Genomic DNA, 15,018 nt, shown 5'->3' with positions numbered 1-15,018 from the left:
ACCTATTAGACTTCCTACTAGTCTCCTGCTGTCTTAATATCTCCTTTCTCCATCTGTTATTTTTCTTCATTCCTCTGCCCACTCTCCACCCCACTCCCGTCACAAAAAAATAAATAAATAAAATCAAAGAGAAGTAAAAAAGCAGGTTTTTATTATTTCACAGAATGTATTTTACATCTTTGTTGTTATGTGGGATACTGTTTCTGGATCTCTTGTTCATCATAATTTATTTAAATTTCTTTTAAAGAACTAGCTGCTCAGAAAATATGTGAATTCACCACCAATTACATATTACATTTGTATTTGGTTGTCCAAGTGCTAAGAGCCTTGGCCTGCTAGACTGAAACTAAAGACTCCTTGTGAATGTGTCTGAAAGGACATACTTTTCAGAAAATATCATGTTAATAATAAAGTTAAACACAGATAAATCTGTGCATTTTCAATTTGTCTTTTCACAGACTCTCCTGGATGTCACTTATTGTTTACTTCTTATTCCTATTAGCACTTCATTGATGTTGCAAATGGGGATATTTTGTCTACTGGGAAAATTCTTTGAATATTGTTTTCACTGATAGTGACTTACTATATAAAGCGGTGTTTATGGATAACCACAACTGTGTGCTGTGCTTCAGGTGATGGAATGACTTCATAGTTGTGAGTGAGGAGTCCAAGAAGCACATAGAGAAGCATGAGGCAGTCTGAAACAAGTGCAGTAATGGTGGAATTATTGGCATTTTCAGAGGGTGGTTACTAAACTGAATGTAGCTAAGTGGTTCTCCTGAAGATTTGTTAGACTTTTCTAATGGACTAATTGTATACCTTTAACCTGCCGATACAGCTTCAAATTTATCTTCGCCTGATATGTGTAGGATCATTAAGTGTTAATCTTGGTTGTTTGGTAACTCAGCTCTTCAACTTGGTGAAACCAAATGTTTTTATTTAAGTGCTTTTTAACTTAAGTATGTTTTAAAAATAATGTTTCCTGGGGCCAGCACTGTGGCGTCGTAGGCTGCACATCTGCCTGTGGCACTGGCATCCCATATGGGTGCTGTTCCTGTCCCAACTGCTCCTCTTCCGATCCATCTCTCTGCTATGGCCTGGGAAAGCAGTGAAAGATGGCCCAAGAGCTTGGGCCCCTGCACCCATGTGGGAGACCCAGAAGAAGCTCCTGGCTCCTGGCTTTGGATCAGTCTAGCTCCAGCTGTTGTGACCTTTTGGAGGAGTAAACCAGCGAATGGAAGACCTTTCTCTCTGTCTCTCCCTCTCTTTGTAATTCTACCTCTCAAATAAAAGAAATAAATCTTTAAAAAAATCATGTTTGCAAGTTTTATAGCATTCACTAAGACTGGAATCCAGAGAGGTATCCCTTTGTATTGTACCTATGTCATATTTATAATTTTGTTTATGGCAAAATTATTTTTAGGATAAGATATATACCCTCCACCCCACTTTATATTGTAACTTTGCCATGCGACTTCTGAAGGTTATACCTGGGCAAAAAAAAAATCCTGTATGAGATTATTTAGTTTTCATAAAGCAATTTTTCTGGTCAAAGTATTCCACAGCTAAGTACACTTCTATCTGATCAGAAAACTTACCAGATCATCCTTTTTGGTTTCTTTTTAGCCACTCCTTCTACTGTCATAAACTACACCATGACATCATCAACCTTCAGTCTTCATTCAGATGCATTATATATTTAGCACATACTCTAGGAATTGTCAATGAGGAAAAATGTTGTCTTTCTGCTTTCAAATTAAATTAATTCAATTCAATTCATTCATTCAACAAATATTTATTAAGCACCTACAATATGCCAGGCACTGTGCTGGGTGCTGGGGATACAACTGTGAACAAGATAGACACAGTCCCTGCCCTCATGGAGCTTACAGTCTAGTAGTTTTACAGACAAGTACACAGGCAATTACAATGCAGTATGGTAAGTGCCGTGATGGTAAAGAAACATTAAGAATGGCACCTAACTCAGTTTCATGGGCAGGGGCTTGTGAATAGTCATGGAAATCTTTCCAGGGCAAGTAAAATTTGAATTGCATACTGAAGGATGAGTACAAGTTAGCTGGGTAGGAGGAGGCAGGAAAGAGTTATAGACTGAGGAAATAGTACACGCAGTGCTCTGTGTGCTGCCTTAGAAGTTCTTTGCTGGTGGGAGAAGTTGAGGATGCATGAGAAGTCCCAGAAGAGACAGTAAGGGCCAGATCATGAGGAACTCATTTGCTCTGCTCACGAGCTTAGAATTTTTCCTGAGGGAAGAGTGTGTGTGTTTGTGTGATTAGACTTACACTTTTTAAGATTGCTCTTAATATAGCACAGCGATTGAATGGGAAATGGGGATCTCCAGAATTGAAGGAAGGGGATTAATCTTTCACCTTTTTCAAGTTTATCTTCCACGATGTTATACTCTATGCTCTCACCTGCCCATCCAGTTGCATATGTTCCTTAAATGAGCTATTGACGTACACAGCTTTGGGCTACTATTCACCCATAAAGCTCTTAAAACCTACTCTGCCTAATAGAACTCAACTCAACTAAAACTCAACTCATCCTTCAAGCTCAGAGTTTTGAAATCATCCTAACTTGTGCTTTCTGCCAAGATCCCTAAGTACATGATTTTTATCCAAATTAGAGTACAGTCATGCATTGCTTAACAATGGGGATATGTTCTGAGAAATGGGACATTAGGCGATTTCATCATCGTGCAAATATCTTACTTATACAAATTATGATGGCTACAATGTCATCAGGTGATATAATCTTATGAGACCACCATTGTATATATGGTCCATTTTCAACCAAAGCATTGTTATGCAGTGTATGACTATACTTATTATTTCAAGTGAACCAAACCTTCTTTTGAACCATGTTAATTTAACTCACACATAAGAAAATTTTCATAAATAAACATAGATATAATTTTCTTCACAATTTCTATTTGAAAACAAGAACTAATTCTTTGTTTAATATCTACCCCAAACTATTATTAGTGCCATCAAAAGATTTAAATGGAACAATAGGAATGAGGGGAGAAGCCCAAGAAACATGTAATTTTATGCAGCAAAATACAGTCAAGTAAATTTCAACACACAATTACAGACTATGTTGCTGTTAGGACAATGATTCATTTCCCGACTCAAAAACTCCATCTTTGACAAATTAATCTGCTAATGAGTCAAAGATCTGTAAAAGATGGGTAGCTTAGTAGGCAAAAATAATAAGGGCTAGCTACATTTTCCAATATGGTCCACCACTTGACTTCTACAATCCCTCATATATTCTTGTAATTTCTCAAATAACTTTTATAAGAAAGAAAATCTTTAAGCTCTGTAGATATTGTAAGAACATTTGTTGTTTTATTCTTTTTGGTGGGTACAAAAACCACAATGTTATACACAGAACAAGATTATAAATAATATCAATAGCATGAGTGACCCGTAGTCTCTTTTGATTCTACATTGCAGACCGATGATTTAACATCAACATTTTCTTCATTTTGTTTTTGTTCTTGGTAGTGAGACAAATGCAGTATGTGAACCCACTCCTGTGACAGAGTTAAGGTCACAGCAAACAAGAAGATGACCAACAACGTTTATAAAAAAAAAAGTATCTAAAGATTATTACAGTGATGGCATTTATATCAATTATTGCAATGTATTGTTCCCTAAGATGGTTAGAAAAAAATCGTGTTGTCCTCTACTGAATTTACGTCAGTTAAAAAGCAAGCATGTTTCAGTATTTGTTTTCTCCAAAGTGTAAATACTTCCTTTAAATTTTTTTTCACAGGATTTACATGTTTGTTTATTATTTTCTTATCACAGTTTAGTGACTTGTTTTCTCAGCTGGAAATTCTTCCATTGGTTATATGGGTGTTCTGGAAACACAGGTTAGCGTGTTCATTGACTTCTATAACTATTTTATCCCTCTCAGTGAAGACCAAGGCCTTTCGGAGCAAAACTTCACAGTTTAATGAGCTAACTCTCAAGTCTGATTAGTTTTTAAGTCCACTCCAGTGAAATTTGTTGCTGTTAATGACACCCATCCCAACTCCCCCCCTCCCCGAAGAAACCTAGGTTGTGAGTTTTCCTGATATAAAATCTGAGTTTGGGATTTCGAGCTGAGCTCATGCACACATTGCTGCTGCTGATGTCCAGCGCGTTAGGGCGTACTTCCCGCTCTCAGCCAAAGGATCAGGGGAGCCAAGACTTGCGCTTGGCGTGTCCCTCGGGGCTGTGTTTCCATCAGTCACCAACACAGTTTAATTAAGGCACTCAATTATTTTTTTGGTTTTTATGGTAGGTCCGATGCAATGACAGCCAATCCTGAACTTTGTCTAATTGCAGTTCCCGCATGTACAGCCTTGGGGCAGTCGGGCGTCAAGACGCGGCCGTTTTCTCCCACACTTCCAGTGATGGATAATCTGGCTTTGTTTCTTATGGCTTCAGAAAAGGTCAACTGGGTGGCATGGAAAGGAAACAGAAAGAAGGCGGAGTGTTACAATATTTCTGTTTCTTGAGCTAGATCTGACAGGACAAACACCAAAATATCAATATTTAGACATCTGCATTTTTTCCAGATTATTTTGATCATATGAAAACTGTGTAAGCTCAGCTACCTGAAGAGTGAATCAGTCTAGAGTTTGTGGTGCTGCCGGTTAAGAACTAACCCTAAAATCATAAAACTAGGTTTTCTTTAGCAAATCTGGGCAGGAAACAGCTTTCAACTCTCTGCACTCTATATCCTAGTACTTTTTGTCAAGCTTAAAAGCTTCGCTATGACACCGTTGTTATGGTGTAGTCAGCTAAGCCGCCTCTATGTCGCTGGTATTTTACATCAGCCTGCTGTTTGGAGTCAGGGCTGCTCCCAGCTAAAGGCCTGGGAAGGCAGTGGAAGACGGACCAAGTGATTTGACCCCTTACTACCCACATAGGAAGAGACTAGGATGGAGTTCCTGGCTCCCAGCTACAGCCTGGCTCAGCCCTGGCTGTTGCAACCATTTGGGTAGTGAAGCAGTGGATGGATGATTCTCTCTCCCTCTCTCTTTCTGTCACTCTTCCTTTTAAATAAATAAATAAATAAACAAATCTCTTTTTTAAAGGCTTCTTTTTGTTTGACAACATTCTAAAATTGTATTTTCTTATTAGAATGTCTTCTTTACAGTGCAAAGATTAGACTACTAAAATTGGAATAAATTGCCTAACTACATATAAAAGTACTTAGGGCATCTTCCTGTTTTCATAACACAGACCTGTCACAGACACTTTCATTCATTCATACCAGTCATAGACATGACCCAGAACAGCACAATTAGTGACACATAGTTTGCTCTCTGCCTGTACTGGAAGCTAAAGCTCATATTTTAAGAATTGTGCTTAAACAGGATGCACTGGAAGGAGACATGTTGCAATATAACTATTGAATTGTTATCACTGGGGAATTTTCCATATTGAGGTTATGGGGTCAGGTTTCTGAAATCCTCATCAAATTCCTGTTCTCTTAGATATTAGGTAGCAGATACAGAGAGGAGAAACAGGCAGTCTTATTGGTAAGTCTAATTCTCATTCATTCACTACTTTTAAGTTCTTTCTAGGAGCTGAATTCTAATGTTAAGAGGAAAACAAAGCAAAGGGGTTATTTTCCAAGTTTGCTATGATTAGATTATAACTCTGTCACAACTCAGAATGTATCTTAACTCCCTGATGTGATTTAAGTTCATTTAAATTTTTAGGAAATTCCATCCCTGGATTACTCTGCCCTGGAACATAAGTATTAAAATAATTATACCTTAAATAATGAAATAAAAATAGGTTAAAATGCTAGAGTAAAAAAATGCTAAAGAGGTTGAGAGATCAGTTATATTGATAATTTCAGAAAGTTGAAGTCAAATTGCTAGTAATGACATATCTATGATAAAAACCAAAGTCAATCTCAGAGTTCTGTTTTAGTGAACAGTCTCAAAAATTAATACTTATCTCCATTGTCATTATACAGTTCACATAGAAACATTAATAGCTTTTATATTTAGAAATAAAGGAAATACAATGAGAACTTTAGGGAAAAGTAACACTTCTGTTATTTTCTATTAGTCCATAGAAATAAAAATATTTTTGGCTTTTACTTGGCACAAAATAGTAAATAATGGTGGAGTGGATGAATGTTCATGTATGCAAAAATACCCTTTTTCTACCTTGTATATGAAATTGATAGGATAGAATTCCAAATGAAACATTTCAAAACTTGCAGAACTGTACGGTAAAGGGGTGAATTTTACAGTTTGCAAATTGTACCTTGAAAATTCTGAATGAATATATGGGACACTGTTTTAAACTGAACAGAAACTGAATTTCAGTATACCATTGAGAAAGTAGAAATGAAACAATTCAAGTAGGAGATCCGAAAGGATCCCTCAGTTAAGGATCTCACATATTGCAGGATCTTACCAGGGAACTAGGAAATGAACATGGGTACAAGATTCTTGTTCTCTGAATAATGATAACCTCCTGGGTTATCATTATAGGAGGTTATCTTATTAGAGATGAGTATTTTCCACTCAAAATTTGAATGAACATGCTTTTGGGTATGTTGTATAAAATGGCACATCAGCACAGCAGCACTGTCTGTATCAAGAAAATCGAACTCTGAAGTGTTTCAACAATCATAGGCCAAGATTTGGTGTCAGATTTGCTGACAACCTTCTAGTATGATTTTATTTTCCAATGTTAAATGTTTCAGAGGGACTTCTGTGTGTCAGAATCCTTCAGTGAGTACTTAGCTATTTGGAATATTTTAGTTACAGCATTTGCATTTTTCATGAGCTTCGTGAGAAAGCAATTTGGGGACAGTTTAGATTAGTTAGATTAAGTCAAATGTTGAGGAAACCAAGAAAAACTGAATACTCATGAGTCTAATCCAAGTCACTCCATTAGTCCATCCTGAGACTTAAGAAATTCTGGGGTCCCAGGACGACCAGGGCTTGTCTAATAGAGGTCTTAGGGAAGATGGCTCTGGAGAACTCATAGCCATATATCCATCACTAAATTTAATGAAGCCAAGACTAAAGTGTGGATATGTGTCTACAAATTCCCTTTTAGTATTTACTATTAAGTAAAATAGATAATTATTTCTTGTCTACTTAGTTTTGTATTCCCTTTTGAATACTATAGTAAGATTAAAGGCATAGTGATTTTTTTAAAAAAAAAAAAGCATCTTCAGAGGCTGCACTATAAAATTTATTTTTATTTCTTCTCTTGACTGCCTTGTGAGGAAAGGAAAACTTCCATTGCTTGAAAAAGTTCATGTACTCTCAACCATCTCTCCTCTTTTATAAACTAATGTAACTGATTGTATTAGTGAACACATCTTTGACAGTTCCCTATTTCTCTTTAAATTTATTTGAGCATTCTTATATCCTGTATTTACATATCCTGCTTCTTCCATAAACTGTTATTTCCATTTATCTTTTGTGAACCTATTGAGCCTGTCAAACTGGAAAGCTGTCTTACAAGTTTATGTAAAGTCTGGGTTTGGTTGAACTACTCTGGCTAATGGCTGTTAACCTCAACTGCATATGTTGCTTTGAAAAATGATCACTTTTAAGTAGATCTTCTTCCATTGTAGAAGGTATCAGGTTTTTGGGGGGATTATGGGAAAATATTATCCAAATTACCAATCAATCTATTGGTAAAATTATGGCCAACAGAGTTTTTGAAAGGAAGAAGGCACTTAATTTTAGAGTAAAACAAAAGCTACTTACACTCAAGTCGTCTCTACTGGTGCAAACCATTCCTTTACACTGAATGCCACTATCTTTTAAAAAGTCAAATGCACATGAACACATTCTTTTTTTTAAAAAAAACTTACTGTCTTAAAACCTCAAATATATTCTAAAAGCAATGTGATGAAATTCAATACTAAGTTCTGATTCAGAAAGCAATACTACATATAATTTGTATATACACAACCTAAGAATTTATATTTCTTTTAAACAATCCCCCTAAACTTTGTAATGAACTATTATTTATGAGTTTTTCTAAATTTTTAAAATATTCCTTGGGGCTAATGCTGTGGCGCAGTGGGTTAGGGCCCTGGCATGAAGCAGTGGCATTCAATAGGGATGCCAGTTCTAGTCCCAGCTGCTCCTCTTCTGACCCAGTTCTCTGCTATGGCCTGGGATTGCAGTGGAAGATAACTCAAGTCCTTGGGCCCCTGCACCTGCATGGGAGACCCAGAAGAAGCTCCTGGCTCCTGGCTCCGGATTGGCACAGCTCCTGCCATTTCAGCCATCTGGGGAGTGAACCAGCAGATGGAGGACCTCTCTCTGTGTTTCTACCTCTCTCTGTAACTCTGTCTTTCAAATAAATAAAAATAAATCTTTAAAACAATAAAATAAAATATTCCTTCTTTTCTCTGCTTTCCTTGGATTTTCCTGATGGTTGGAATACTTTTGTTATGCCAAACAAAAGTCAGTTTTAATAAATCACTGAAAACAAAATATTTTATGAGTATTTTGTACAAATCATCTCAGAAGGCAGTTCAAATAACTGGCTCTAAATAATGCTCAAATACTTTCTCAGCTTGGGAAACTCTTCCACTCTGTACATACCAAGATGAAAGCATTGCCCTAATGGCTAAGATATCTTGACATCATCAGCCAGTTTGCTGTTTTGCTATTAGGAGTCAAGCTTAAAATGTATTGGGGCTGATGCTGTGGCAAAACACGTAAAGCTGCCACGTACAGTGCTGGCATCCCATATAGGGGCCGGTTAGAATCCCGACTGCTCCACTTCCCATCCAGCTCTCTGCTATGATCTGCGAAAGCAGTAGAAGATTGGGCTCCTGCACCTGTGTGGGAGACCCAAAGGAAGCTGCTAGCCCCTGGCTTCGGATCAACCAAGCACACGTCATTGCAGCCATTTGGGGAGTGAACCAGTGGATGGGAGACATCTCTCTCTCTCTCTCTGCCTCTTGTAACTCTGCCTTTCAAAAATATATTTAAAAAATTGCATTGATCTGAGTAAATTGAAATTTTAGTTCTTAATTATTTTTCAAAAAATTGGGGAAGAATCATTTTGGGATTCCTTATGTGCAGTTTTTCCCATCATTCATTTGTAGATTATGGGTGACAGCAGTTAGATGTTGATTTTTTAAAAAAAGGGTGGCTTTTGTGTTTTAAGATCATAACAATTACTTCAATAACTTTTATATAAATAAACAACAAAATCAAGCATGTTTACTTGGCATAACCTCCATTGTATATCTGATTAAAGTTAAATTTGCTTTTGACTCACAGATAAATCAAGTACTGAATGTTTCTTGGAGGTTCAAAGACTCATTTATCATTGGATCACAATGAGCAGCCTGTTCAGTAGGTTATTATATATAATTTTAGAAAATGGGTTTTAAAGACATGATTTTAGGAAGAGCAATAACAAGTCCATTTAGATCTTATTTTTCTATCATTAGAACAAAGAAATGGACATTTTAGTTCTTTAAAAAATGATCTCCATCTACTATATTTCACTGAATGCTAATTATTTTTCTTGACATGAGAGGATATGAGTAAGTGGGTCTGATGAGACTTATTTAAAATAAATTGAAATTAAAAAGTCATAACTCAGTGTGATTTTTATCTTTTACTGCATCCCCCTATAGCATATGTATACTGTATTGCTGATATCTTTGATGGAGAAACTGCTGTACTGCCTAAAATGACTACTCACTTGAGTGACACTGCAAACATAAAAGTTGAATTTCATCTAATCAATGTGAATTGTAGTCAAAATTCACATGGTCACTGTTCCTAAAGGTTAGACTCAAGGACTACTGTCATCTGAACAAACACTTGGATGATTAATGTAAAGCAAATTAGATTCAGTTAATATTCATTGAGCATATATTATGTGTCTTGGAGATCCTACGTATACTTGTGTCTTAGAAAACAATATGACCATAAAAATTAGGAAGTTGTCTAGCTTTTTGTGCTTATTAACATGTACCCCAACATTAAGCTATTACAGAGATTTGCCTGGTTTGTACACAAGGAAGCCCAGAACTAATTTCCAATTGTTTCCAAATTTCAAGAAGAATATACTGAAATCATTTAGTAGATCAATTCTGGTTTTTGTCTTTCTGACCCTTGCAATGCAGATATCTATTGGTAACATAAAGGTTCAAACAGTACATCTGCAGCCAAAGAAAATCGAACCACTTTGCACTGAAGTTTCCAAAAATATAAAGCTCTAATTATGAAGCAAGCAATACCACCACTGGACAGACAGGTCACAACACTGCGTTCACAGGATGCATCCCCCACTCACTGCCGTAGGCCCTAAGTCCTACCCCTAAATTTTAATACTTTCGGTTCCATATACGTTGTAACCTTCTCTATAGGTTGCTAAATTCTGGGTATTCTGCGAGGAAGTTGGGTTAAAAGTCTGTGCACTCTTTGCCACCTTCATTCTCTTCGCTTCTGCCCTGGACTTGTAACAGAACTCTATCAAAGCCACCAGCATTGCCAAGCCCAAGCCGCCAACCAGAATGTAGAAGACGCCTGCTACGTTGCTCAGGCTCAAGGCACTCGTCTTGTCCTGGGGGGGATAAAGATACTTCAGTTAACTGTGGAAATGTCACATCCAAAAGGTAAAAGAACATATGAAATCCAAACAGCCAATTCAAGTAAATGCTTAATTTAAACGGAAATTATTTATAAATCACTGATGTAGGTTTATAGATTAAACATAAAGCTTATAGCTCTCAGAAGTGAAATTATGATGATTACCAATAAACTGTATATAATTACATTAAGTAAAATTTGTAACATTTTATTATTGCTAAAAATGCAATAAAAACCACTACTCTTAGCCATATTTAAGCATTTAAATATTTACATAGGGTGACAGTAGTGGGCTTATTAGTAAATTGGAGGAGGACATATTTAAATTGAATTGCATAGGAAAGGGGACCTCTTTTGGCTTTTCTTCCTTTAAAACATACTTTTAATATTGGCAATTTCTCTTGAATAGCTATAGCTGCACATTTCCTACTTAAGGAATTAAGAATCTTAAGCTACTAGTTTCACATTTTGTTTATCATTACTTTACCAAATATAAGCAAATAATGTGCTAGGATACACATCATTTATTCTTTTAGTTATACCTGTATGGGAAATCTCATAAAAAATGTCACTTTTTCATATTATATACTGTTTAGGAATATTACGTGCTTAGCATTCAGGTAATTTTTACTTTTTAGATAACTTCTAAAAATAAACATATTACCATGGTCAATTGAGAAGTTATGTATGGACAAATTTATAATTACTTTGATTCAAAACTATAATTCCACTTCCACTTAAAAATGTTTAATCAGTTAATACTTTAGACATACTACTCTCAAGAGTTTTAGTACACATAATAATTCCAGCAGTAATCACGACTATGGATGGAAGATACTGCAATTACAAGAATAATTCAGAATTTTTCATAAATTATAAACATTTATAACTTTATACCAAAAAAACATTTTTATAGATGATCTGATACAGGTTTGGTGGCCATCATCTTCTTAGAGAAGTTTTGTGCAAAATGTGAGTCAGACTGCTGCATAGTTTGATTACAACAGTGTTTAAATCAACAGATGCAGTATAATCACTGTTCGCTCAGTCATGATAGTTGATGGGGCCAGAAGTTTTAGGGTGACTTCATCTTTAAATAAACACTCATCAGTTTTTATGTTTCTTTGACTTTGTATCGGGTTTTGATACAACTATATTTGTCTTTTTTTTTTTTTTTCCTGGCCAAGTTTGCCTCATTCCACTCTGGTTCAAAGTTAGACAGAAATGATTAAAATGCAGAGAAAAGCCTGAAAAGCGATCAGTTAACCTGTGTCTTTAAACTAATTGTGCACTTAGATTTAAATCAGTCACTGGTTTAATGTCAGAATAACCAATAATTTGTTTTATTTCTAGAAGAAGATATAGGGAGAAAAAGGTACTATCAAATATGGTTTTCAGGTATTGTTCCTATATGCTATTAACCTATGTAGGTATTTAGATTCACTGATAAACTTGTTACTGTTTTTTCTTTAGGGAAAAGAAAACTTACATTACTTTCCTTTGTGTCCAACAGAATTAGGCCTACAGATTCCATCATTGTTCTAAAAACAATTCATGGATAGGAGATCTTAGAAATAACATTATTTTTCATAAACACTGTTATTAAAATAGTTTCAGTTGGGAGAAGAGAACTAGAAAGTTCACTCCGTTTATCTGTCAGCACAGAAATATAACAGGGCCTCTTCAAACTAAAGTGGAATGATTGGCAGGAGAGTGACAAAAAACTGAACTTCAGAAAAAGCATTTATGTCATATTTAGGTCCTTTTTCTGGATGACTATAATCAATTTCCCATTTCTTGTTTTAAGAATGCCTCAGTTCTTGAAATAATAGATCTCATGGTCTTTGACCGAAAAAAAAAAAAACAAAAACTTAACCAAGAAAATTACTTTAATTAGTGGTACGTAAGTTTGAGGGTAATAGAAGGAATTTTATTATTTTATATATTTTTGCAGTTAATTTAAATCTATTTAAAAGTCTTAATATTGGGGAGCAGGTTGCAGTCCCTGTGATTGAAATTTATGATGTTGACTTCTAATTAATTAGGCAGTGGCTGAGAGCATAGAAAAACGTTCAGTTTTCATGATTATTTCCAAATATTTTTGACAATCGCTCCCGTTTACTGCTTTGTGAACACAAGAGGAGGCCCCGAACTGCAGCGACTGACCTTGCTTCCAGAGTCCTTGGGTCCACATTCACCTTTATCGTACCACCATTTGTTTTTCAGCTTGTCTAAGACGCCTGCCTCACTGAGTTTCAAAACGGCAAGGTTTACAGGAGTTCTTCACGTGGAAAATAACATAAATAACATTATATATGTTATTTTATGTTATTCAAGTAAAACTACATTAGAATCGCATGGCAAAGTGACAGAGCAGAGGCCACAGTAGGTGCTATGTCTTGTACTGTAGGCCCAGGTTTAGAATCAGACATAAAACTGGGGCCTGCTCCATCGCTTTAGGTAACAGGCACATACTGCTAGGGAGGATTTTTAAATAAAATGTATGCAATTACTGTGAATCCAAAACTATTGGCCTGGGCTGGGTTTCTTGAGCATTCTCAATTTTCCCCCACATAAATGTGTGAGTCATTCAAATTACACAAACTTCTTTATTTCCCTCTTTCAAAATTCATGGAAGTGGCTGCAGGTTGATAGACTTAAACAGAAGCTGACAGAACTGATTTCATCTCCAGCATGCATTTTTATTCAGTTAATGGGATTTCACTTCATCATATAAAAGAATGTCTATAGTATCCCTAATTAACTGACTCCTTAACCTCTGTCAACCAAGACCTAATTGAAAGACAAGGTGAGTCCGGTTTGACAGCCCAAGGGTGCCTCATGCAAGCGAAGTTCTTCATAAGACAAATGTAGAAATAATTATTTTAAAGTAAAGTCCATGCTGATAATATCACCAGAAGCAATTTCATCTATCTGGAGTCTACCGTATTAATATACTTGGAGTAAAAGGTGAAGTGATTATAATTACTCTACAAATTCTTACCAACAAGTAAATGATACATTAGGGGTAACTGTGATTTTTCTGAATAGACAAATGGCTCTACTACAAAGTCCCTCCTTTAATTTTGATCGTTATTTACTCCAGTATTGAATATTGTATAAGGAATCTCATGAAGGAAGATGTCAGTTATCTTTTAGCCTCAGTATTTTGAGAACACTAAGAATTTGTCCTGTTTTTATTCCCACTGTTAATTGCAAAGCTAGAAGGACGGATGGCAAGCAGTAACATCTAGGTTCTTTAGCTATTTTTGCTTTTATGGTCAGTGAGTTTTTTGCTAGAGACTTGTGTTTCTCTGGATCTTTCTAAGTACCACCGTTATTTATTCTAATTATATTGCCTCTGCCTCACTTCTTTCAGAAAATGTAGAATGCATTTGGGGAATCACAGCCTGTGTCTATTTAATTACAAAGGGATTTATCGCATATATCTAGCTATACAATTAGGTAATGTATTAATAATGAGAGTGATAATATTACCTAACATTTACGGAGAACTTACTAGTTACCAGGCACCATTAAAAGCATTTTACATATTTGCTACCTTTACTCTAACTTTACAAACAAAATCAAGGCACAGAGAGCTTAATCCATGTGGTTAAACAGCTAGTCAGAAGAGGAATTAAGATTTTTGATAGTCTGACTTTGCAGCCTAAGCAATGAAAAATATAACAGAAGATTCAAGAAATGGGGTTTCTGGTTAACTGAATTCCCTTGATAACAGTTAAACTAATACCATTTTTCCACACTGATGGCATTTGAAAACAATATCTAACATGTTTTTATTTTTGCTTATATGACTTCTGAAAACAATTTAAATTTGGGATCAATGTTATAAAATTTAATTTGGCTTAGATTCATAGATCTATAAGAAGTAATAGGCATTGTCATGATTATTAAAATATTTTGTGTATTAAAAACCTAAATGAGCCATGATTCAACACTTTCTATTAAAAGCTGAGATTGAGGGTGGAATGAGTGGTTAATTATGGTAATTAGACAGCACAGTCTGTATAGGTTTTACCTTCCTTACCACCTACTCCAGCCTGAATTTTTGAAGTGATTGTTACAAAACCACACCTGGAGATGGGTTGGTGAAAGGTGAACCCCTTGATAGCGCAATCCACAGCTCATTCATCTTTGTCAAATAGTATTTGCCAAATAGTATTTAACTGAGAGTAGATGCTCCAAAAATTGTGATGTTTAAATTATTTTCAATCAACCCAGAGCAAGCTACTGAACTGACGCTGGTGAGTTCCCAGGCTAGCTTACAAAGACTTTAACAACTGCGGAGGTAAATTGTATTAGCCTGTATCCTGCTTTTGAATGGGGTGGGCTGGGAGGTGAGAACTTAAGAGCTGAAAGGACAAGGATGA

General features: G+C 35.8%; 1 protein-coding gene across 7 annotated transcripts in view; it reads right to left on the bottom strand.

Moving 5' to 3' along the window:
• Positions 1–1,779: 1,779 nt before the first annotated feature.
• GRIA4 (glutamate ionotropic receptor AMPA type subunit 4) overlaps positions 1,780–15,018 on the bottom strand; it is a 387,746-nt gene continuing 374,507 nt past the window's right edge. For 2 of the 7 annotated variants that reach the window (XM_017343621.3, XM_070077577.1), the window contains 2 exons: positions 10,464–10,598; positions 1,780–4,467 (listed from right to left, as the gene is read on the bottom strand). In XM_017343621.3, the coding sequence (XP_017199110.1) occupies positions 4,303–4,467; positions 10,464–10,598 (300 nt within the window). In that variant the 3' untranslated portion in view covers positions 1,780–4,302. Of the gene's footprint in view, positions 4,468–10,350; positions 10,599–12,790; positions 12,906–15,018 lie in introns of all 7 variants that reach the window. The other 5 variants (XM_051819991.2, XM_008262007.4, XM_070077585.1 and 2 more) reach the window with 5 other exon arrangements.

Source organism: Oryctolagus cuniculus, chromosome 1, assembly GCF_964237555.1.
Source record: "Oryctolagus cuniculus chromosome 1, mOryCun1.1, whole genome shotgun sequence".
Lineage (NCBI taxonomy): Eukaryota > Metazoa > Chordata > Mammalia > Lagomorpha > Leporidae > Oryctolagus > Oryctolagus cuniculus.
Note: the sequence above shows the minus strand (reverse complement) of the source record. Positions and strands in the feature narration are given on the sequence as shown.